The 22,023-nt window shown below is 61.7% G+C and overlaps 1 protein-coding gene across 2 annotated transcripts; it reads left to right on the forward strand.

Annotated features, from left to right (window-relative positions):
* Positions 1–2,390: 2,390 nt before the first annotated feature.
* On the forward strand, positions 2,391–21,635 carry NR5A1 (nuclear receptor subfamily 5 group A member 1). Of its 2 annotated transcripts, none has more exons than XM_040083464.2 (7): positions 2,391–2,612; positions 4,656–4,774; positions 5,183–5,324; positions 8,724–9,364; positions 16,137–16,256; positions 16,779–16,926; positions 19,825–21,635. In XM_040083464.2, exons 2-7 carry the CDS (start codon positions 4,673–4,675, stop codon positions 20,070–20,072), a joined length of 1,401 nt encoding a protein of 466 aa, XP_039939398.1. In that variant the 5' UTR covers positions 2,391–2,612; positions 4,656–4,672; the 3' UTR covers positions 20,073–21,635. The 2 variants fall into 2 exon arrangements, with proteins under 2 accessions (XP_039939398.1, XP_039939399.1); XM_040083465.2 differs by having other exon boundaries at positions 4,659–4,774.
* The last annotated feature ends 388 nt before the right edge of the window (positions 21,636–22,023 follow it).

A 22,023-nucleotide genomic window follows, 5' to 3' on the forward strand; every position in this document is an offset into this window, starting at 1 on the left:
CATAAAGAGAGGCTGCATCCAAGTCCCAATTATGCAGAACTATGTGACTGATATGTCAATGAGTCCCCCCGGGAGGAGACCACCAGCACTTCCCAGTGCTGCCTGCACAGCATCTGCACCCACCACCACGGCCGGGCCGCCCGCGCCCCGAGCGAAGGCGTGTGTGGCATCGGAAGAATGCGGGGGACAAGGTAATGTCACCGGGAACGCTATCGCCAAAGTCCTCGCCGCGCGCGCATTATCAGCGCGGGCCCTGGAGTCAGGGACTGCGGGCAGGCAGCGGCGTTTGGCAAACAGTAGTGCCGGCCACACCTGCTGCAGGCACGCTCCGGGAACGTGGCGCAGGCAGGAGGGCTGCCCCGCGCCGATAAGCTGAGTGGATGGAGATAAAATCCGAGCAGGAGATATGCTTTGCTGAGCATCAAGGCTAAGCACCAGCGAGGAGCCAAAGCATACGGCGGCCCGCAGCGGGTGGTGCGGATCCGCAGGCTCCGGCTGCGCCGTGGCCGTGAGGGAAGGAGATGGTGCAGGGCAGCCTCCAAGCCAACAGCTGGAGCTTTGGTGGCAAGATGTGCCAATGCTTGGGCCCATCGAGGGCACAGAACTGTGCCGCTCCCTTGGCCAGGACAACTCTGCTCAGGGCAGCAGCTTTGGGGCCTATCCCCAGCCCTGAACGTCGCCTCCCCAGCGCATCCCGTGCTGCCGGAAGCCAGACCCACCTCATCCTTCCCTCCTAGGTGCTGGGTTTCCAAAATGTCACCTGTCTGTACCTCCTCGCTGTCCCTAGGAACCCCTAAGGCTGCCGAGAGCCGGCTCTGCCTGGTGCCTGCGCAGCCACTCCGGCGTGGCCTTCCCAAACCCACCCTCCGGAACCCACGCTCAGGCCGCCACCAGGCCCCGCCGCGCTGCCCCGCGGCCCGTGCGCCGGCCCTGACCACAGCCTTGGCCAGCGCCCGCGCAGAGGAAAGTGCCCAAGGCCGGCAGGGACGTATTTACCCCCGAAAGCACCTTGCTGCAAAAATAGCAAGTGGCCGGTGTGAGGCCGGGGCTTCCCAGGGGAACAATGCCTGGCAGGAGGAAGCGGCCGCGGCCGGCCCGCAGCTCTGTCCCGCCTCGTGCGGCGCTGAGCCGCGAGCCGCTGCGTGCCGGCCCGGCAGGGACCTTGAACCTGACACAGATTTATTTTCTCTGACATTGGCATCGCATCGGAACATCTGGCATGTGGCTGATAATTGCTGGGGATCGGGGCGGAAGCCACTCCAGGCCTGGCGCTTCTTCCAGAGCTCTGTTTTCATTAGTTTTTCTCCTCTCTTCAGCTGCAAAGCAAGGAAAAAACAAGCAGGGCTGTGCAGCCCGCACTCCCACACCTCTCCCCTCAGCACCCGGGGCTCACTGCTTCCCTCACTCTGCACGGGAGTACTGCAGGACACATCGCTGTCGCACCGTGTCAGGGCTGTGCTGACACAGAGAGAGGACGAAGCTTTCCCTGAGCCCAGGACTGCGGGTCCTGCTGTTCCAGCCTGGCTCCCGGCAGCCGCTTGGCCAGAGCAGAGCTGTGGCACAGCCTTTGCTGGGCTGGTGCGGGGCTTGGGGCAGCCACCCCTTCTCAAGGCTGTCGTCACCGTGGGATGAAGCAGAGAGCAGGACATTGTGCAAACATGCACGGTGACACCGTGGTGATGGATGGCTGGTGAGAGCAGACCCCCGCTCCGGCAGGATGGAAGGGTCTCTCATGCAGTCTCCTGCCTTGGCATTGCAGGTCCTGTGCCGCACAGGGCAATTGGAAGCCGAGATCTGCTGGCACAGTGCTCCTGGGTAGGACCCAGCATGGCAGTGAAACATGGGGAATCACACGTGGCAAAAACGCTGCCAAGGCGTGGCTGCCTAGGCCCAGGGGCACAGGCTTTCTGTGAGTGCTGTTCTGGCAAATGAGGAGCTGCTGCTCACGGGCACTGTGAGCCCCAGGGACTTGGGAATGGGGCCCTGAGTGTGGAGGAGCCTCCTCCAGTCCTCCCCTGCAGAGGAGACCTCTCAGGGCCAAGGAGGCCATAGCTGCATCCCGGTGCTGGGTGGGTGAAGTGAGCTCACGTTCCTCCCAGAGGTGTCCTGCCCCATGCCCTCGGCCACCTCCCTCCTGCCCCAGGCCATAAATCAGGGTGGCCGTGGGTGCTGGGGCACTCTGGTGCCCCCCACCTCCCTGCGGGGTCTCCCTCCCGGGGCACCTTATCTGCCGCAGGGGTTCCACTTATCTTCGCTGTCACTTTCTAATGCTAGTTTATGGGCAGTGTTTTGTAGCTTAATTATGATGTTTTTCAGCACGGTCACGTGGCCACAGAAGCCAATAAGGCACCGAAGTGGATCCATCCTGGCTGAGCCTGGCCCCCGTGGGGAGGAGATTGGCCGGTGTCCTGCCCGGGGCTGCGTGTGCGCAGCCAGAGCCCCAACACCTTCCCAAGAGACACGGGTCCCCATAAATCCCCCAGCCTACCGTGGACGGGGCAGCGGTACCCACACCCCGCGGAGGCTCCTCGGGTCGCAGCTCCTGGCCGGTGACCGAGCGAGGCTCTCCCACCCGCCGGCCCCACGCGCAGCAGCCGTGCAGCCGCCTCGCGGTGAGTACGTGTCCGTGGGGGGAACCGCGGCCCCCATCCCACCCATCTCCCAGCCACTGCCGCCATTCCCCGGCACGGTGGCGGCCAAGGCCGGAGCTGGGGACGCGGCAGGGCTTGGCGAGGAAGCAGCAGTCGTGTGTGGGCCTCCGCTTCCCGTCAGCGGGCGTGGGGATGGCGGCTCGGCAGATCATGGGCAGCAGAGCGAGGCCTCACAACAGCCTTGGCCCCGTGGCCAAGCTGCTGCTCAGAAATAACAGATCCGGCTGCTGAAGGGCTCTGGGAGCCCAGCTGGTGGTACCTGGGGGTCTCTGGTCACCCAAGGGTTGGGAGTTGCCCATAGGAGCACAGGCAGACTCCACACCCTGGAGCAGGCATGGGAGGCGTTCGGGACCCCCTGACTCCTGGGCTTGGCTGAGCCTGTGTCCCGTCCCCATCCCACGCTGGCAGGGATCACAGCCTTGGGCTCGGAGTTGCTTTTGTTCCCCGCAGTGTTTGCTCAGTTCTCCCAGCTCAGAGCCCCTCCTGAGCTCCTTTTCCCGGATGGCAGGTCCTGCTCCGTGCCTGCCTGGCAGCTCCCCCGGGAGCTCATGGCGACTGTGGGGGCCATGGCCGAGGGGCTCTGCCGGCGGTGGGAGCGCTCCTTCCCGGCCGGACAGCGGCTGACCCGCACTGCAGACTGCTCTGCTGCTATTCTTAGCCCGGGCTCCATTCCTGGTGGCTCTGGAGTGATGCTCCGCTGAGCCCGTTTCCTGTTTGCCGCTCTCCCTGCCAGCGCCGCTTCCCACCCGCTGCACCCGTGGGCAGCTGCTGTGTGGGGTGAGAGTGTGGGATGAGCTGGGTGGGATGAGATCTGCAGGATGAGCCCTTCAAGACAAACCGTGCAGGGTCAGCCTGGCAGGATCAGCCGCATGGGGCCATCGGCCATGCCTTTCTTTTGTGGGGCACTGCCAGCAGCACAGTCCTGATGTGGCGGGGCTCCAGGTGCTGCTGTGCTGGCAGCAGGCTCCCACCATGCTGGGGCAGGCTCTGCACCAGCCACAAAGGGTCCCTGAGTCAGCGGGTCGGCCCTGCAGGACCCCAGTGCCTCCAGCTCCAGTGCCTGGCTCAGAGCTGGAGCCTCGAGCTCCCATGGCCAAGTCCCAGGCCGCGGCGTGGGGCCTGGGAGCATCCTGATAAACAGGACATGCCAGGAGCCAGGGTGCTCCTGTGCTGGTCTGCTGCCATCATGCAACATTTCATCAAGAAACCCTAATGGTGAGGCATTGATTCAATACTGCTGTCTGACAGGCAGACCAGGACACCGTTGGGAGTGGGTGCTCCACATGGGGTGGGCCAGTGCTAGGTCCAAACTCAACTCCTCAGTGGTGGCCCAGAGGAGATTTCAGGAGCTGCTGCACACTCCAGTGCTCCCCACGCAGCTCTCCTGGGCTGGCAGGGGCAGCTGGTGGGGGTGTAAGGGTATGTTCTGACAGAGCTGGTGGTCCAGGGCTGTGCTCCGAGCAGAGCAGGCTCATGCCCAGACGTGGTCAATTTTGCTCCAGCCCCAAGACTCCTGGCTCTCAGCAGCTCCTGCCTCTCTCAGGCCAGACACTCCAGGGAGTCTGGGTGTCTTGTTCCCCACAGATGGTGTGAGGGAGCAAGGAGGGTCTCGCGCCCCTTCCCACAAAGCGGATCCCCTCTCCTGTCCCTGGGGGAGTCCCTGGGGGGATCCCTGATGCTGCCGAGGCCCGGCCGAGCCGCTCCCCAGCCTGGCCGCCGTGTCCCCGGTCCCCGGGCCGGCGGGTCCCTCCGCCCCCGCCCCGTCCCTGCCGCCGCGAGCCGCCCGCTCTCCCAGAGGAGGTTCCCCAGCCCCGGGGGGCTGGCCGTGAGCCCGCACCAACATGGAGATGCTCTTCCAGGCGCTATAAAGAGCTCCGGCTCCCGCACCTGCCGCTCGGTCTCCACCGCGCCCACTCCCGGTCTGCACCCAGCGCCGGGGCCGGGGCCGCCGTCCGTGCCCTTCCCCGTCCCATCCCGTCCCGCTGACCGCGGCTCGTCCCGCAGCAGGGCCGCTGGAGGGGATGGACTATTCCTATGATGAGGACCTGGACGAGCTGTGTCCGGTCTGCGGGGACAAGGTCTCCGGGTACCACTACGGGCTGCTCACCTGCGAGAGCTGCAAGGTAGGATCGCCCGGGGGGCGCGGGGTCGGGGCTGCGGAGCCGGGGCTGCGGAGCCGGGGCTGGGGCCGTGCGGGGCCGGGGAAGCGGGGCCGGGGCTCTGTCTGACCGGCCGGAGCCGTGAGGGGAACGCTGCACGGGGAAGAGGGGTCCGGGGCTCTATAGGAAGCGGGGAGGGGGCTCTGCAGGGGCCGGGGCAGCGGGACCGGGGCAGCGGGACCGGCCGCGGGGCTTCTCTCGCCCGTTTTCGTTAGCGGCGGAATCGCGCTCGGTGGCGGGAGGGGAGCGCGGCCGCGACGGGAGCCCCGAGCGCGGCGGGAGCCGCCGGCGAAGGCGGGCGGCGGGGACGGGGTGCCGGTGCCGGGACGCCGGTGTCGGTGCCCACCGCATCGCCGCCGCCCGCCGCCGCAGGGCTTCTTCAAGCGCACGGTGCAGAACAACAAGCACTACACCTGCACCGAGAGCCAGAGCTGCAAGATCGACAAGACCCAGCGCAAGCGCTGCCCCTACTGCCGCTTCCAGAAGTGCCTCACCGTGGGGATGCGCCTGGAAGGTAGGGACGGCCCGGGCACGGCACGGCGGGGCGGGGGGCGGCGGGGACCGGGGACCGTGTCGGGACTGCGCGGGGACTATGCAGTTGTCGGGACCGGTCGCGCTGTTCTCGCCGCCGCCACCTCCCCGGGTCGGTCAGTCTCGCCGCCGCTTCGATTCCGTTTTCCCCTCCCAAGTTAAGGAAAAAATCGTTGATTCGCATCGTCTCCTTCTTTTCCTTGTTTTATTTTGTTCGTTTCCCCCGGGCTCCTGCTGCTACGGCTTCAACTTTCCAGGATTTTTTTTTTTTTTTTTTTTTCCTGGCAGGAAGGTTGAGAAATAGCAAATAAATTACTGTTTTCCTTAAGCACATAATTCCAGAAGCCGAGACTTAAAGAAAAACCTTAAAAATTATGGGGATCGCAATAAAACTGCAGCGGACGCACCACGAATTATATTTTTCCCCCGGGTGACATTTAGTGTAACGGATTTCTGAGCCCCGGGGGGAGCGATTCCAGCCCCACGGCCGCCGCCTCTCTCCTGTCGGCGCAGAGGATCCCGACATCAGAGTCGGGCCCCGAGAGCCCGTGTTGCGGGTTCTGCAACGCGCATCAGATATATTTGAGGTGACGGGTCCTTGGCAAGGGACGGCAGAGCAAAAGCAGAGGCTGGAGGAGCCCCCCACCCCAGAGTCAGCCGCCCCCTCCCCACTTCGCCCTTGAAATCGTTTGCGTTTTGCAGCGGGTGGAAACGGGCTGGGTGCTCCCGGCTGACCCTGGCCGGGCTGAGCCCCTCGCCCGCCGGGCTCGCTGCTCGGGACACAGCGCGGTTAATGGGAAAGTCCCTCCGGTTCTGGCAGGGCGGCCGCCCGCTCCGGCCGCGGGGTGGGAGCCTGCGAGCAGAAGCGCAGGAGTGAGACACATCATCGAGCTGCAAATTCAACCCCTGCAAACTCCCGGCGGGGGCTGGCTTCCAAAACAGATCCCAGTTCCACTCTTCTCCCTGGGCTGGAATTCCTGGTGCCCTAAATCCCTCGGTGCATGCTCTGGCCGTTTTGATCGATGTCGCAGGGGGATTTGGGTGCTGGAGACCCTACAACACACGGGCAGGGACACTGCTTGGGGTACTCGGAGGGAAAAGGCATGGTCTCAATTTGTCCCTTTCCAGCAGTTTTTGTCGTGAGCACCGCGGAGGTGCTGTGGTCCCAGAGCTGTCCCGACAGCCTTTTCTTGTGTATTTTCTTGCTGTTGGCTTCTTAGCAGAGCTGAGCAGACGAGGCAATCACCCAGCCAAGGGCGATGTTCCCATAGAACCGTCCCTTTTGTGGTAAAAAAGAAACCACCTTTTTCAGCTCCTAGTATTTTTGGGCAAGGTATCTGAGGTGATGCTTTGGAGGTGAATCTACAGGTCCACAAGACAGAAGCAACCCCAAGGTGATTGATTTTGGGAACACAGCGCTGACACAGGCACCCCCAAAGTGCCTGAAGGGAGGTGGCAGCGAAACTTGCCCGGGAGGAGAAGCACAGCCCCGGCAGAACCCTGCCCACAGCCCCGGGCACCCTGCAGACACTACCCGGGCACCTTCCATGTCCCTGCCCGGGCCAAGAGAGGCGGCCGAAGGAGGCAGAGCCTGGCCAGCAGCCCGTCCCAGCCAGGGCTCCGCACTGGGATGAGCGGGCCAGGCAGTGCAAGTGGGAAGGGGGGCTGAGACCCCTCCTGCCACCGTGTGAGTGTGTGGCTCGGGGGACACCTGCAGATGGCTTGGGGGGGTTGCTGGGGGTGCAGGCGCTCCCTGGGTGGCTCCACTTGGGCCCCCCTGCCCTGGATGTCAGTATGCATCATTTTCTTCTCGGCTGTCAGCTGTGACACAGCAAACGGCAAGTCGTTGCCAATCCGAAGTGTAGCACAAACGTCAGGAAAAGCAGAGCAGGAGGGAATTAAAAGGGCTTTTCTCCCTTTGTGTTCTTGCCGGGAGAGGGGAGGAGGTGTCCGCAGTTGCCTCTGGAGGGCTTGTGAGACCGGACTGCGAGCACCTCTCGCTGTGTGTGGGAGTGCGGGCAGCCCTAGGAGGGTCTCTGCCTGTGCACCCTCGCCCAGGGTCACAGGCTTTGCTTTGGGATGTGATCCCTGGGCGTCACTGTGCCCGATCTGGAGCAGTGGTGGGATAGCGTCGCTTCGGGTGGGTGTGGGATTCGGGATTTGGTGTGCTCTGGCTCTGGGGTGTGTGGCCAGGGCTGCCAGACCTGCCTGTGCCAGCTCGGGCTGGCAGCGTGGGACCCCGGCCGGGGTGTGCACACGTGCTGAGTGTGGCCACGTCCCCCGTACCCGAGTCAGGAACTGCCCCGGGACAGCTCTCTGCTGCCCAGAGGGGCGTGGGCCGGCTCTCGGGAGCGGGGGCCACAGCACCCCTCTCTTCAGAGGCTGCCGCTGGCAGCCCGCTCCCAGTGAGATGCTGTTTTCATGAATAAAGAATGAGGGAGGAAGCCAGGGCGGCTCTCCTGGGAGCACATTCCTGCTCGTCCTGGAAATGCTGCTGCTCCCGGCCACGCTCCCGCCTTTCCAGCCTGCCTTGGGAGCGTTGGGGAGGTGCTCCAGCTCTCCGGGGGGGCTGGCTGTGAGCCCCAGGATAAGTAGGCGAAAGAAAGGCAGAGGTAACAGCTGAGAGGCAAAGCGGGACCCGCTGGCTGTCAGCGGGAACACGAACTAGCAGAGATATTCTGCCTTTGATGCTCACTGCAGGCTGCTCTCGCCGGAGCGCTCCTCCGTGCCTCTGCGCTGCCTTCCAGCCATCTGAGCCTCTTCCAGGGGGATGCCAGGGCAGCAGCCCCCGGAGCAGGGCAGTGCAGGAGGACAGGCTCCTTCTGCAGACAAGCACCTGCTCCCCTGCATGCTTGCAGATCCTTGGGTTATTTTTTTTTTGTTTGGTGGGAACATCTGCTTTGCTGTGGCCGTCAGAGGGACTCAGCCAGCGGGATGCTCCAGCAGAGCCCTGCCAGGGCTGGTACCCCCAGGGCGAGGGGGTTTTGGGGTCCCAGGCTCTGCAGAAACAAGGAAATCCTAGGGCTGGTCCAGTGACACGGATTGTTAAAACTAAAGTGAGTGTCAAATCCCCTCCTCTGCTCAGTCTTTAAGGGCTGTCCCCTCAACCTATGGGGAATGAAGCTGCTTTATTCCTCAGCTCGTTTTGTAGCGAAAGCCAAATGTCTCCCTTTCCTGCAGTCCCCAGGGGCTCTGAGGGTGGCATTGGCTGGGCCGGGAGTGACACAATCTGCTGTCAGCTTTCTGGGGTGGTCTCCCCAGTGCCCCAAAAACCCCTTTTGCCACTAAGTCGCATCCCCCAGCATTTTCCCTGTGCCCTGTGGAAGCCCCTGTCTCTCTCCATGTGGATTCACGGCAGTCTCTGCCCTCTCTCTGTCTCCAGCCGTCCGTGCAGACCGGATGCGTGGCGGGAGGAACAAGTTTGGACCCATGTACAAGCGGGACCGTGCCTTAAAGCAGCAGAAGAAAGCTCTGATCCGTGCCAACGGCTTCAAGCTGGAGAGCGTGCCTCAGATCATGTCCCCCGTGCAGAGCGACTACAGCCTGTCCTCCACCATCCACAGCATCCACGCCATGTCCAAGACGCTGCCGCCCAACCCGGCCGCGCTGACGCCCGTGGATTACGAGCGCAGCCCCTACGGGACGCCCTCCCTGGGAATGACTGTGCCCGGCCACGCGCCGCTGCCCGGCTACCACTACCCCTCCTTCCCCAACCGCACCATCAAGTCCGAGTACCCTGACCACTACACAAACGCCCACGAGGCCGTGCCCGCGTACATGTACCCAGAGACCTACCCCAGCAGCTCCCCCCCAGACATCCCCGAGGTCATCCTGAAGCTGCTGCAGCTGGAGCCCGACGAGGCCCAGGTGAAGGCACGGATACTGTCCTGCCTGCAGCAAGAGCAGGGCAAAGGCCGGCACGAGAAGCTCAGCACCTTCGGCCTCATGTGCAAGATGGCCGACCAGACCCTCTTCTCCATCGTGGAGTGGGCACGGAGCTGCATCTTCTTCAAGGAGCTGGAGGTAGGATCTGCTGGTGGGATGGAGGCTGCTCTGGGAGGCGGGCAGGGCTGAGGCTGCCATCATGTGAGGACGGGATGTGGCTGCGGGCAGGATTGAGGGTGAAACATTGTGAGGACAGGGCAACACCCGTGGGCACAAGCCTGGGGCCGTCACTGCAGATCCGCTGGCACATCCCAGTCCTGCTCCCACCTCCCTGGCAGGGCTGGAGGTGCCGGGCCTGGCAGTGATGCTGGAGCCATTCCCACTGCCGTGTGGGGCTAACGATTTCAGATTCATCACGGCGGGGGCAGGTGTTGAGGCAATCGCCGGCAGAGTGACTGTGGTGTCAAGCTCAAGATATAATTGAAAAATGTAACATTGAGGAATTATAGTTGAGACAATTCTCTCCTCTGCCTTTAGGAGGAAAATCGATGTGGTCAGGTGGGTCCTATTAGCACCAGGCAGCTGGGGCAGCCCAAGCCTGCCCCAGAGCCACGTCTGCTGCCAGCAGCCCACGAGGGTGCCCGGCTGGGGGACATGGAGCTGACCTCCATCCTGCCAAGGCATCCCTCTAGCAAATGTCCCTGAACATTTACTGGGTTAGCGGGGCTGGAGCAGCTTCTGCCATCCTGCACACCTTGCCAAGCTTTCAGAAATTTTCCATTCATGTTCTGGGCTGACCTTAGGTCCCAAACTGGTGCAAAAAAAATGGGAGAGAAAATTTTGCAACATGGCCAAAACCCAGAGAGCAACATCCTGGAGCAGCTGTGATGAGACTCAGGTGCTTTCTTGTGTTTCCAGCATGAGATTGTGCTGCCTGGCTCTGGCTAAAATCACCTTCTTCCGGTGGGACTGTGCTGTAGGACAGGACCAGGCTCTTCCCTGTGCCATGGGTGCCATGGGGCTGAGTGTGGCCGAGCCTTGTGGCCCAAAATAGCCCCTGTCTGCCAGAACAGAGTCAGGAAATGGCATTGTGGGGGTGGGTTAGGCTTGTTTCAATCATATCAGTGTCCAGCCTGGATTTTGGGAACAGGGTGGTTGTTGTTTCGCAGGAGATATTGTAAACAGTGTAAATTCAGTTCCCAGCTGTATAGCTGCGTAGCCTTGTAACTCCATTGTCAGCGTGATTGTGCCACCAAAATAGGCTGCTCCTGTGTGAATCGGTGTTGGAGTGTGCTCCTCCCGCCGTGGGACTCTGGGGGGATGGCAGTGCCTCACCTGGGCACAGCTACCGGTGTCCTGTTGGGAGCAGGGCACGTGCCCTGCCGTGCTCAGGACATGGGGGTGCCCACATCCATCACTGCCATCCTGGGGGCTCAAGCCTTTTGCCTTATCCACATGGTGACTCTGGGGTGCAGGACCCTGCAGGACCCCACAGCCCACCCTGGCTCCTGTGGGAGAGGGAGAATCTCCGTCCTTGGCTCCCTCCTGTGCACAGAGCCCTGGGCAGCTCCGAACCCCAGCACAGCGCGGAGGTGTCTGGTGTCCTCGGTGTCCCCACAGCTGCTGCTGGGGCTGCCCCCTGCACACCCCACATGGCTCATCCTCCCTGGCCAGGGCGGAGGCTTTTCTTCAGGCATGGGAGAGCAGCCAGTGGGAAGCAGGAGTAGGTCTGAGATCCTGAATCCCCATTCCTGCTCCTGCCTGGCACATAAAAGCAAACAGCTGCTGGGGCGGTAAATGAACTCCTGCTAGCGCAGGGTTTATGGCTCTGCCCTAAAGCCAGCACGGAGAGAGGAACATCGCAATCTCTGAGATGGATGGCAGCGGCCAGCCCTGCTGGGTGCTCGGGGCTCCTCAGGGCAGGGGTGCCAGCAGCCCTCTCCATGCCCTGGGAAGGGCTGTGTGAGGGTGACGGTCCCCAGCCCCAGCAGGGAAGGGCTGCGGGCTGAGGCCAGTGCAGGGACACCAGGGCATCCTGCCAGGCTGGCACTCCATGGGGAGGAGGTGCAGACAGCTGAGAAGGGGAGGGGTGAGAAGATTGCCCCATCATGGATTGCCCTGCCTGACCCCACCCAGCACCGCCGTGCTCCTTCCACAGGGCTGTTAGCAGAGACCTGGCTTCTCCCCGGGGCCTCACAGGAGAGAAAGGAGCAAATCCACAGGGACATGGGGAACTGCTGGCTCACACCTGGTTAGGACGAGTCTTTGGTCCTTGCCCAGTGAGAATGGGAGCAGTTTCCCCTGGAGCTGGCCAGTCTTGCTCCCATTCCCATTCCCATTCCCATTCCCATTCCCACCCTAGCAATCTGCTGAGGGTCAGAATGGGTGCTCTGCTGTCTCCACACTCCTGGCATGCTGGCTGGGCTGGGGGACACTGGGGAGAGCCCCCCTGGCTCCACCGCTGCGCCCGGGGAAGGAGGGGGGCCACGGGCTAATGGCCTCTTGACATCGGCTCGCACGCCACGTCCGCCCGCAGGCGCGGGGCAGTCAGATTGAAAACAGATTTAACTTCCCAGATATATCGTTTCATTTAAGGGCCAGTAATTCTGTCAGTCTGCCACTGACAAACGAGGGTCCCCATGCCAATCCGCCGGGAGACTGATGTCGCGGCGTTCATCTCGTGTCACCAGCAGGAGAATTACGGACTGCGCTGGCCTTCGGAGGCAAGACTAATAACGCTGCACAGCAGAGGGGATTTGGGGGCCCGCCTGTTTATCGAGGGCCGGCCAGGCTGCCGCGGCGCGAGGCCGCGCGGGCGGAGGTGGAAGAGGTCAGCGCTGACGCCCATAAATACGAACTTTAACTGAGTCTAGATGAGATGTGTCAGGACTGAGGGAAGATTTGCAGCATCTTTTCAGGAAGAAAAATATGGGCCGGGGGTGAAATATATTTTGTTGGGTTGTGAGTCTCAGGCAACTTTGTCCTTTCAGATGTAATTTTTTTATATGTATATGGAGAGAGACAGACAGAGGGATGTGCACCCGTGCTTGCACGCTCACACTGTGTCTGCTTTCGGTGTGGTTTATACACGCACGTCTCACACAGCCTGGTTTATATAGGTGTCACTGCCATACCTACATATCAATATTGTGTACACAGGGCTGCAGTGACCTTTAGATTGGGATGAGCAGGCAGGAATGTTAAACAAATTGCCACGGTTTCAGCTCGAAGGCCAGGCTGGGCTGGGTGTGCAGTGGGTCCCTGCGCCAGTGGAGGGGCACGGCGCAGCTGCAGGGTGGTGGGATGATGCCGACCCCTTCCTCAGCCCCTTTGTGCCAAGGGCCTGGGGCAAACCACCCTTCCATCCACAGGCAAGCTCTGGTGATGGGGAAGGTGCTGAGGGCATTCCCACAGATCCAGGGGTGCCTGTGGTCACTGGGTCTGTCTGCAGGGCTGCTCTCCTTCCGTTGTGCTTAGAGATCCCAGAGCCACGACAAAGCCTATTTGCAGCCATTTGTTTCCCTGCCTTTAACATGTGGGTCATCTTGACCCCATCTCCTGGCCAATGGCCAGAGCGTTTTTGGCAGATCTGAAATCTCCTCCTGGTCGTGGATGCTGCAGCGATGTTTGGCGTCCCATGCACTGGGGGAAATGTGACACGTCCCGGCCAGCGCAGCCCTGCCTGCAGAGCCGTGGTGCCCGCACAGCTGGGGCTGCAGCAGCGTGGGGGCAGCAGGAAGGTGGCATCCTGGGCTAGCCACGCTGGTGTTGATGGTTGCTTGTTCCAAGATGCACATCGTGGTGGTATCGGGGCAGGGCAATGGGGATCTGCACTGGCCATTAACACGTGTGGGTTTTCCATTGCGGGTGGCTGGTGGACACCAATCCACATTCACGCTTCTCAGTAGCCAAGGTGATGGCTCCTGCTTGCACTCAGTAGTAGCTGGGGCTGCTCGGGGTGCTGACATGTGCCACGCACCTGCCAGAGGGCTGTGGTGCAAATCCTGCTCCTGAGATCCAGGAGGAGGCCTGGAGAGCATCTGTGTGGTGGGGACAGGCTGGGGGCATCTGAGCGCTGCTTGTGCCCGTGGTTGGGGATGGATGTCCTGGCACCAGCTCAGAGCTTGCTGCCAGAGGAGGGCTGCTGCTGGGTCACTCTCCTTCCCAAAGCAGTGGCACCCACCTGGGGGCTGCCCTGAACCGTGCAGGGAGCAGTGAGCGCTGTGGGGCTGTACCAGCCCTGCGTGGCCTGGGCACATTTTTGGGGAGCCCCAACACTTGCTGGGGTTTCCTTACCTTGTACCAATGACGGCACAGGGAAGGTTGCAGAAGATTTAAAACTGCACCCACGTGCAGGTCCTGCAGCCCTGTGCCTGGGCAGCACCATCCCTGTCTCTGAGTGCCCTGCCTCCCTCCGGTGCCCTCCCAGACCCTTTCCCACAGACAGCTGCATTTTCCGTGGGTTGCAGCCCACCAGGGATTGCTCTTCCAGTGCGGGGAGGGTTTTACTACGTGTTTTGTGAATGGGTTAAATGCTCGCTTTAAAAAAAAAAAGATAAGGATTGCCTCTCAAAGACAGCTTGCATCAGGCCTTTGATAAAGCACTCCAAGGAAAAGCCTTGACATTAAAAGAGGAAGATCCTTTGCTTAACTTTTAGCGGCGAGGGTGCGCGCTGCCGCCTCGCTGGGAGGATCGATTGTCTCTGAGTGCCCCTCCGTTAGCAGCCCCCTGCTCCTGTCAGGCCAGGCCAGGGTGGGGGGCAGCCCGGTGACCCCCAGCCTGAGCCCCCCTGCAGCAGAGCCTCAGTGCCACAGCGGGGCCGTGGGGGCTGCTCCTGCCACCCAGCCTGGCCCTGGGGACGCCCAGCTTGGTTCTGGGGGTGCCCAACTTGGTTCTGGGGATGCCCAACTTGGTTCTGGGGACAACCCCACACACCCCAGGCAGCTCTGGCTGGCCCCCAGAGCCCCCAGCCCGCCCCGCCCTGCCCCCAAACACGTTCCCCCCATGCCATGGCCACGTGGCTCCGGTGCACTGCGATGTTCCCAGGGAGCACCGCAGCGCGTCGGAGCGTGCTGGCAAGGGGGCAGCCCTGCAGCAGCCGTGGAGGGTGAAATGTGCTGCCGAGGGGGCTTCAGGGAGGGAGCCAGACACCCCTCAGAGTTTGGGAGAAGCTGATTAGCAACTTTTAAAGGACAAAAATAAGATTTCAAAGTTGTCGAAGGGCTTTCTTTGGAAAAGCTGATTTTTTAAAACGGTTTTCAAGGCGAAACCTTCTCTCTGTCTCTTCTGGAGCTCATCCCGCTCAGGAATGAGGCACAGGAAAGAACTTCCAAAACAACGCCCTGACTGAGCCAGAGCGGAGGCGCTCGGCACCGCTCGGGATCGCGCAGCTGGGCTGGCCCCAGCTCCCTGCCCGGGCTGGCCACCGTCACCGCCGGCCACCGGCCCCCTGGCACGGGTCACCACGGGTGCACAAAGTCTCCATTTTGGTTTAGTGCAGAATGAGCTTTTCCCCAGGGTTTTGTTGAGCGGCTGACCGGGAGCCTCACGCTCTGCAGTGCTGGGCTACTCTCCTCCCCTGCAGGGCCAGTGTAGGGATGAGGGGCGAGCGTGGCCTCGGCAGCCCCGCGGTGCCCACGGCCCTGCGGCTGGGCAGGAGCAGCTGGGCAGGAGCGGTGCCACAGCCCAGCAGCCGTCACTGCCTTCCCACCTCCTCTGGTTCCCTGCTGCCACTCGACCGGCTCTGGCCACCCACCACCCTGGAGACACAAACCTGGGCGGCTCGCGGGGAGCGCCGGCTCTGAGACCATAAAGCTCTTTCTCATCTGGCTTCTATTGCTTCTGCAATCTCCCAGCGCGGGTTTATTGCAGCCTCTTCAGCAGAACGAGGGCATTATCCAGCCCTGTGATGCTGCATCTGTCTTCCCTCTATTACCGAGGGAGCACAATGGCCCTGCAGAGCTCGGCTGCTGGCACTGGGTTTGCTCCTCAGGGCGGTAGTGGAGGCAGGACCGCAATCCCAACCCCTTCCCTACACCGGCCCTGCAGGGGAGGAGAGTCCAGGCTGGGCAGGAGTTCAGTTCTTTGTGGAAAGGGGTCGGGGTTCAGCAGAGAGCAGTGCAGAGGGGATGAAGCCAGAGACCCATGGTGGTTCTCATCAGGACAGCAGGGAAGGCAGCGTGCCCTACATCCTGCCACAGCTCCGGGGGCTTTTGGCTCTTCCAAACGCAGCTGTTGGCTCTGGCAGCTCATCCCACTGGTCACGGGTGCTGCCCGCAGTCCCCGTGCCCTGCGAGGCCCTTGGGGACCCTTCCAGCCGGTGTCGTGGCCCGTGCACCTCACAGGGACAGTCCAGGTGTTTCTCTGGGCACACGCACACCTGCACAGGTGCACGTGACCGTGAGTGTGTGTGCTGGTGCGTGGGCAGTGCCGGGCTGGCAGCTGCAGGGCTCAGCGATGTCCCGCGCCCGGCCGCTCCCCCACGGCCCTGCTGCCCCCCGTGACCTGCCACCCTGGGCAGGGAGTCGAGGATGGGCACGGCCTTCTTTCATTTTAAAGTATCCAGAGGGGCTGTCTGGACACACAGGCCCTTTGTGCGTGTCCCTCCCGCAGTCATTTTGTTAAAATTTGTGTGCGATTTGAGGAGGTTGTGCCCGGTGGGGGAAGACCGGTGCAGATAAGAGCCAGCAAGTGCCACTGAAACATGTTGAGCTGCTTTGAAGCCAGCTCTGCAAAGCCACCTGCCCATCTCGTCTCCTCCAGCCCAGGGTCTCCCTTTCTGGGGTGCAGCTCCAGCTCTCCATGCTCACCCCAGGGGACCCCCATCCCATGGGATGCCTGGCAGGCACGGGGCGGGTGCCGTGCACTGCAGCAGTGGGTGTCAGCCGTGCTGCTCCCGCTCTGTTTCAGGTGGGTGACCAGATGAAGCTGCTGCAGAACTGCTGGAGTGAGCTGCTGGTGTTTGACCACATCTACCGGCAGCTGCAGCATGGCAAGGAGCACAGCGTGCTGCTGGTCACTGGCCAGGAGGTGAGAAACGGCCTCTGGGACTGTGGTGGGGCTGTGGAGGGACAGTGGGGACGGGCAGGGGCTGCATGGGGGAATGGAGTGACTTCCTTCTTTCCTTTGTCCCAGTGTGGCCAGCTCGGTGTAGGGCAGGCAGGTGGTGTTACACTCTGGGTCTGCTCGTGCAGAATGTCCCACCCTGTCCCACCCTGTCCCATCCTGAGACACAGCTCCTGGCTCTGGACAGTGTTCCTTATGGAGAGACCAGCAGCCCCCCGGTACTGTCAGCAGTGGGATGGGACGAGGGGCCCCTTCCCTCCCTGGAGAGAGCTTTTGGAGATGTGGTGCCTTCAATTCCAGCACGCTGTGAAGGGCTCCCCTGTTTTAAATGGTGCTCCCATTTCACCCATCAGTCTTTTTCTCAACACCCCTAGTTGTCAGTCAGGGTTCAGGGCTGGTCCTGGCTCCTGCCCCGTGTGAGGTGCCCTGCAGCAGGCTGTGCTGGCACTGGGGCTGCCAAAGCTGATGCCACCGCTGTCCTGGCAGGTGGACATGTCGGCCATCGCAGCCCAGGCCGGCTCCATCCTGAACACGCTGGTGCTGCGGGCACAGGAGCTCGTCCTGCACCTGCACTCGCTCCAGGTGGACCGGCACGAATTCGTCTGCCTCAAGTTCCTCATCCTCTTCAGCCTCGGTGAGTGCAGCTGGGGGCGCCGGGGCGAGGGGCAGCGCTCCGGGCTCACGGCCGCGCTGCGTGCGGAGCTCGGGGCGGGAGCGCGGCCGGAGGGGCACACGCAGCACGGGGCGCTTTCGACGAGGAGCCAGCAGCCAGAGCTGGCACCTGCCCGTCCCTCCTCCCTCCCCGGGACCCAAAACCTCTCCCTGCGCGGGGCCGGGCTCTCGCTGTCACCCCGCTGGCCAAGCGGAGCCTGTTTTGGTCCCTCGCCCGGGGCAGCGGGCAGGGAAACAAGCGCTGATACGGCCGTGGAAAACAGGAGTGTTGACAGAGGCGGGGGGGCCGGGCCGGCCCTATCTCCCGGGATTTGCGTCAGCGGGCCCCTGCTCGGCCCGGGGCTCCTGCGCTCCCGATTAGGCTCAGCCCGGAGCCTGCGGTCGGGCACGCTCCCACCTCACCCAGACAAAATAACAGCCGAGCCTGGGCGCTGCTGCCGGAGCCCGCTCCCGCCCTGGGATCCCTGTGCCAGCCGAGCGCGGTGCTGGCGCGGTGAGCTCCATCCGCACCCTCGTCCCCGTGCCAGCCCCGTGCCCGTTGCAATGCCTTGGCTCTGTGCTTGCGCTCCGGTACCCGCGGGCCCCCGCGCAGGGAGCAGCGGTGGGAGCTGCGCTGCTATCCCGTCCTGCACCTGCAGCATCTCCTCCCTCAGCTTTCCTTCCCTCTGGAGCTGTTTAGAAACGCAGAGAACCGAGACACGATAATTCGCTGCTCGAGCAGTGATAAGGTGTGGCACAAACAGCTCCCGGCTGGGAAATGGAGGAGCCGGGGGGGCTCGCAGCCCGAGCCAGGACCTTCCCCGGCCGCTGCCCCGAGTGTCCCCTGGCACGGCACGGCACGGCACAGCCAGCAGCGTCCCCCCGAACGCTTCCCTAGGGCAGAGGCTTTCAGGGAGGACGCGGAATCCGATAGATGCGTTTTCCCATACATCATTTTGCCCCAAATGCAACTTTTTCTCTCCATATTGCAGAGCTCACTTGGAGTAATTTGCCCCTCGTAGGCTCAGCTGTAGAGGACGGGATTGTGTATTATGTGCAGGATGTAATTGCCTTTAACAAGAGAATTTCCACATTTACCACTCTGCCACAGCACAGTCAAAGCCAAGCCCTGCTCACAAGAGCTGCCATTTGAGTTCTAAATAGATTTCTCTCCTGAGCAGGTAAAGAGATTTAATTAAAATTAGGGCTTCTCAAAATAGCAATATTTATGAGGACGGCACAGGTTAGCTTTGTTCTACAGAAGGGCTTAATAGAGCCTTAATGGATTGACCTATCATTCGATTTCATGACTTACATTCATGAAGCAGCTACTCTTGGGGAGGGGAGGAAGAGAGGCTTTTATAGCCCACATTCCCTTAAGCGTTTGCAATTTATCAGCAGCTTCTCCCAAACAAAAGGAGCTGTGAATAGGAAGAACACTTGAGGGCATAGAAATAATCCCAGGCATATCTGTATGTGTGATGGGAGGCTTTGTCACAGGACAGTCTTTGCAACTGCTGCAGTGTCTCTAAATGAAGTGAGTCAATGTTATTTGGACAACATTCTTTATTCCTTGCAGGAATGAAAAGATTATTCAAATATTCAATTAAACAGTGAATAGGGTCTTTCAGAGAACCAGGTGAGTTCATCGAGTAGAACTAGCTATTGTTGAGCCAACTCAGGGGATAGATTTGACATTTATCAATATAAGTTCTTTTTTTTTTAATGACATGCACAATAACCTTATGCAGATAAAGAGATTTCATAACAACAACCCGGGTAGCAGGAGACAATAGGAGCAAATGTGCCGTCAGAGTGAAAAGGGAAGGGCGACCTGATCCACTGCATCTTGGCACAACCTGTGCCCTTCGCGCCTGCCCCCGCAGTGCCCGTGGGCATGGCCCGAGGCTGCGGCTCCCTGGGGGCTCCCTGGGGGCTCCCGGGCCCCCTGGCTGTGCTGTGCCTCCCCTCCCTGGGGCTCCGCAGTCCCCCCAGCCACACCTCTGCTCCCAGCTCTGACCCCCGGGCTCCCGGCTCTGCTGGGCTGCACCAGCCTTGGGTGCCACAATCGCTCCAAGGGAGCCCCAAACTCCCAGCTGCCTTGGCCAGACCCTGTGCCCAAACTCAGTGAGTGGGAATCTGGCCGTGCATCAGGGTCTGTGTGCAGCAGAGCCACTGGGGCTGTGACCGAGGCAGTGCCCCCAAGTACCTTGTCCTGCACAGTAAATCCACCAAACCCGCTTGCCCTGGACGGACCGTGCCAGGCTTGGTCTGTGCTGGGCAGGCGTGTGGGGCCGTGGCTGTGTGCAGCTGTAGGTGGTGGTGGGTGCAGGGACCACTGGCCCTGCCTGCACCTCGGAGCCGCTGCCTGCTGAGCTGCTCCCTGCCCCGCTGGCAGCAGGATTACGGGAAGCTGCTGTGGCCCTGGCGAGGCGTGGAGGATTAGGGTTTCCAGGTTGGTGAGCCTGGTTGCCACATTGGAAAGGCCAGGTTTATCAGGGAATTAATTCAGCCGCTTCCTCGACCTTCAGGAATTAAGGAGAGCTGACTCCCAATGTGTTGGCACAGCTGGCAACACCTTCTGGCTTTGCAGCTTCCTAGGCAGTGAGGGCAGGGAGACTCCAGGCCTGCTGCCAGGGCGTTTGGAACCTCTCTTCAGCATCAGGGGAGACCTGGGGTGTAGGGTAAGGATGGAGAGCCATGGCTGGGTGGGGACAAGGGGTCGGGCCCCTCCTGCACCGTGTTTTCACGCACGAGGGATTTGTGACATTGACATCGACCCAGGAGCGTGGGTCCCTCCTGGCTCACCCAGCACAGTGTGGTGCAGGTGGGGCGGACAGGTGAGTTTGGCCCCGTTTCATCCCCATCCTCCCCCTCGCAGACGTGAAGTACCTGGAGAACCACACGCTGGCCAAGGATGCTCAGGAGAAGGCCAACGCGGCGCTGCTGGAGTACACGGTCTGCCACTACCCCCACTCCACGGACAAGTTCCGCCAGCTGCTGCTGTGGCTGGCGGAGGTCCGGGCGCTGAGCCTGCAGGCCGAGGAGTACCTGTACCACAAGCACCTGAGCGGGGAGGTGCCCTGCAACAACCTCCTCATCGAGATGCTGCACGCCAAGCGGACTTGAGCGGCCACAGCAGGACCCGGCCGCGCCCCGGTGCCTCCAGCAGGGGCAGGACCGGTGCCCGGGGCAGGCAGGCGCCTCCCACCCTGCCCTGCTCAGCGATGCTATTTAACCTCTGCTATTGGAAACGTCCCAGAAGGTTTCGTGCGCAGCAAGGACAGCTGAGGCTGCGGGGCCATGGCTTGGCTGCCGTCCTGCCCCGCTGGCAGCGCTGACCCCCAGCTCCAGCGGTGCCCAAACCCGTCACCCGCCGGCCCGGCTCAGCAGCACCAAGGAAGGGTAGAGCCTGTCCCGGATTTTCTCCTATTTCTGCTCCTCTCCTGCTGCCCCCACCAGCTGTGTCTTCACTGTCGCCATCCCTCCCCAACCCTGCCCATGTCTCAGGGCCCCTCGTGCACAGGGCAGGAGAGAGGGGAGGTGAAACCCCTCCAGGTTGTGGTTTTGTGGCGGCTGAGGTGTCTCCAGGCACCAGGGAACACAGAGGTGGAGGATTTCTGCAGGAAATCCGCACAGAATGCTGGGGCTGGGCCGGAGGTGTCGGCCCCACGCAGGTGTGCCAGGACCCCAAGGTGCAGATGCCGGGTCCCGGTCGCTGCCAGCTCTGTGTCCTGCAGCTGCCCCGGCCAGGAGAGGGCAGGCAGGGGTGGGCCGTGCTGGATCCTCAGCTGAGGTGCATCTTCCTAATGCCTGCTGCTGCTGGAGGCAGCGGTCCTGTGGCAGCCACAGTGCCCAGAGCACAGCTCAGTCCTGCCCACAGGTGTGGTGAGAGAGCAGCCAGGCACGAGGGAGGTGCAAGCTCCAGCACGTGCCCAGGATCTGGGGAGCTCTGCAGTGCCCCCCTGCATTTGTCTGCTGAGTGAGCGGGTAAGGAGGAATGAAGATGGTCCCGCACTTCATGCTGGGCCTCCTGGCCCCCTCCTGTGCTCTGCCGTGTCCCCAGGGGACAGGCAAAGAGCTCTCTGTTCCTCTCCCATCGTGGGATCGGGGCTCGCAGACAGGACTGGGAGCACTGGGGGTCGCAGCCCCCCAAACTGGGCCATGCTGGACTCTCACTGCTGCTTTCTCTCGGTCTCAGCCGTGCTCTGCTCTCCTCTGCCCCACCACTGGGGCCGGCACAGCCCCTGCCCGCAGACCCCCAGCTCTGGGGTCGTTCAGGTTTGTTCCCCAGGGCAGGGCACGTCCTGGTGCCTGGGGAGCCGGTGCCTTGAGGAGCCACAGGGGCTCGCCCGGAGCCGCGCCGTGTGTGGAGCTCGTTAGACACAGAAGAAGGAGCATGTTTGTCTCTGCTTTAACACGTTTGTGCATTTTCCTCCTGAAGTCTGTGGTTTGGTTTCACCTTCTTCTTTTTGTGAACTTAAAGAACTGGAGAAAATGTTTTGGGAGGTAAAAGATGTTTTATTTTCAGAAAATGAAAAGTGTCCTTAAGTGTCTCTCTCTGTCTCTTACATCCTTTCCTCCCTCTCATCCCTGCCCTTCCCCACTCCTCCCCCTTCCTTCCCAGGCAGAAGGTTACCGACTTCTTTGTCAGGAGCAAACCACTGTAATAAATTTTGCAGTTCATTTAAACCGACAAACTTTGTCTTTTTTGGCTGGTTTTCTAACCCTGGTGTTGGTGCTTGGCATGGGGAGGGCTGGGTGTTTGTGGGCACACCCCTGGGGTGTCGCCTGCCTTTGTGGGACCAGGACAGCGTGGCTGTGGCAGGGGGCTGCTGCTGCCTTTGCTTCAGGGCTCTGGGGACTCCAGATCGGATCAAACTTCTGCTGGGAATTGCCATAGTGACTCTTAAAGCGCTTTGCAAGGGAGTGCAGGAACAGCAACATTTTTTGGCAATTAGTGGGCAGTGCCCTGGTCCTTGCACCGTGGCCAAACCCCTGCGCTGGGCTCAGCCACACAGAGCTGGACAGGAGCCCCTTCCCTTGGACACAGTGCAACAAGGAGAGGAGGTTGTCTTTA

The sequence above is a fragment of the Hirundo rustica genome, chromosome 20 (genome assembly GCF_015227805.2).
Source record: "Hirundo rustica isolate bHirRus1 chromosome 20, bHirRus1.pri.v3, whole genome shotgun sequence".
Classification (NCBI taxonomy): domain Eukaryota; kingdom Metazoa; phylum Chordata; class Aves; order Passeriformes; family Hirundinidae; genus Hirundo; species Hirundo rustica.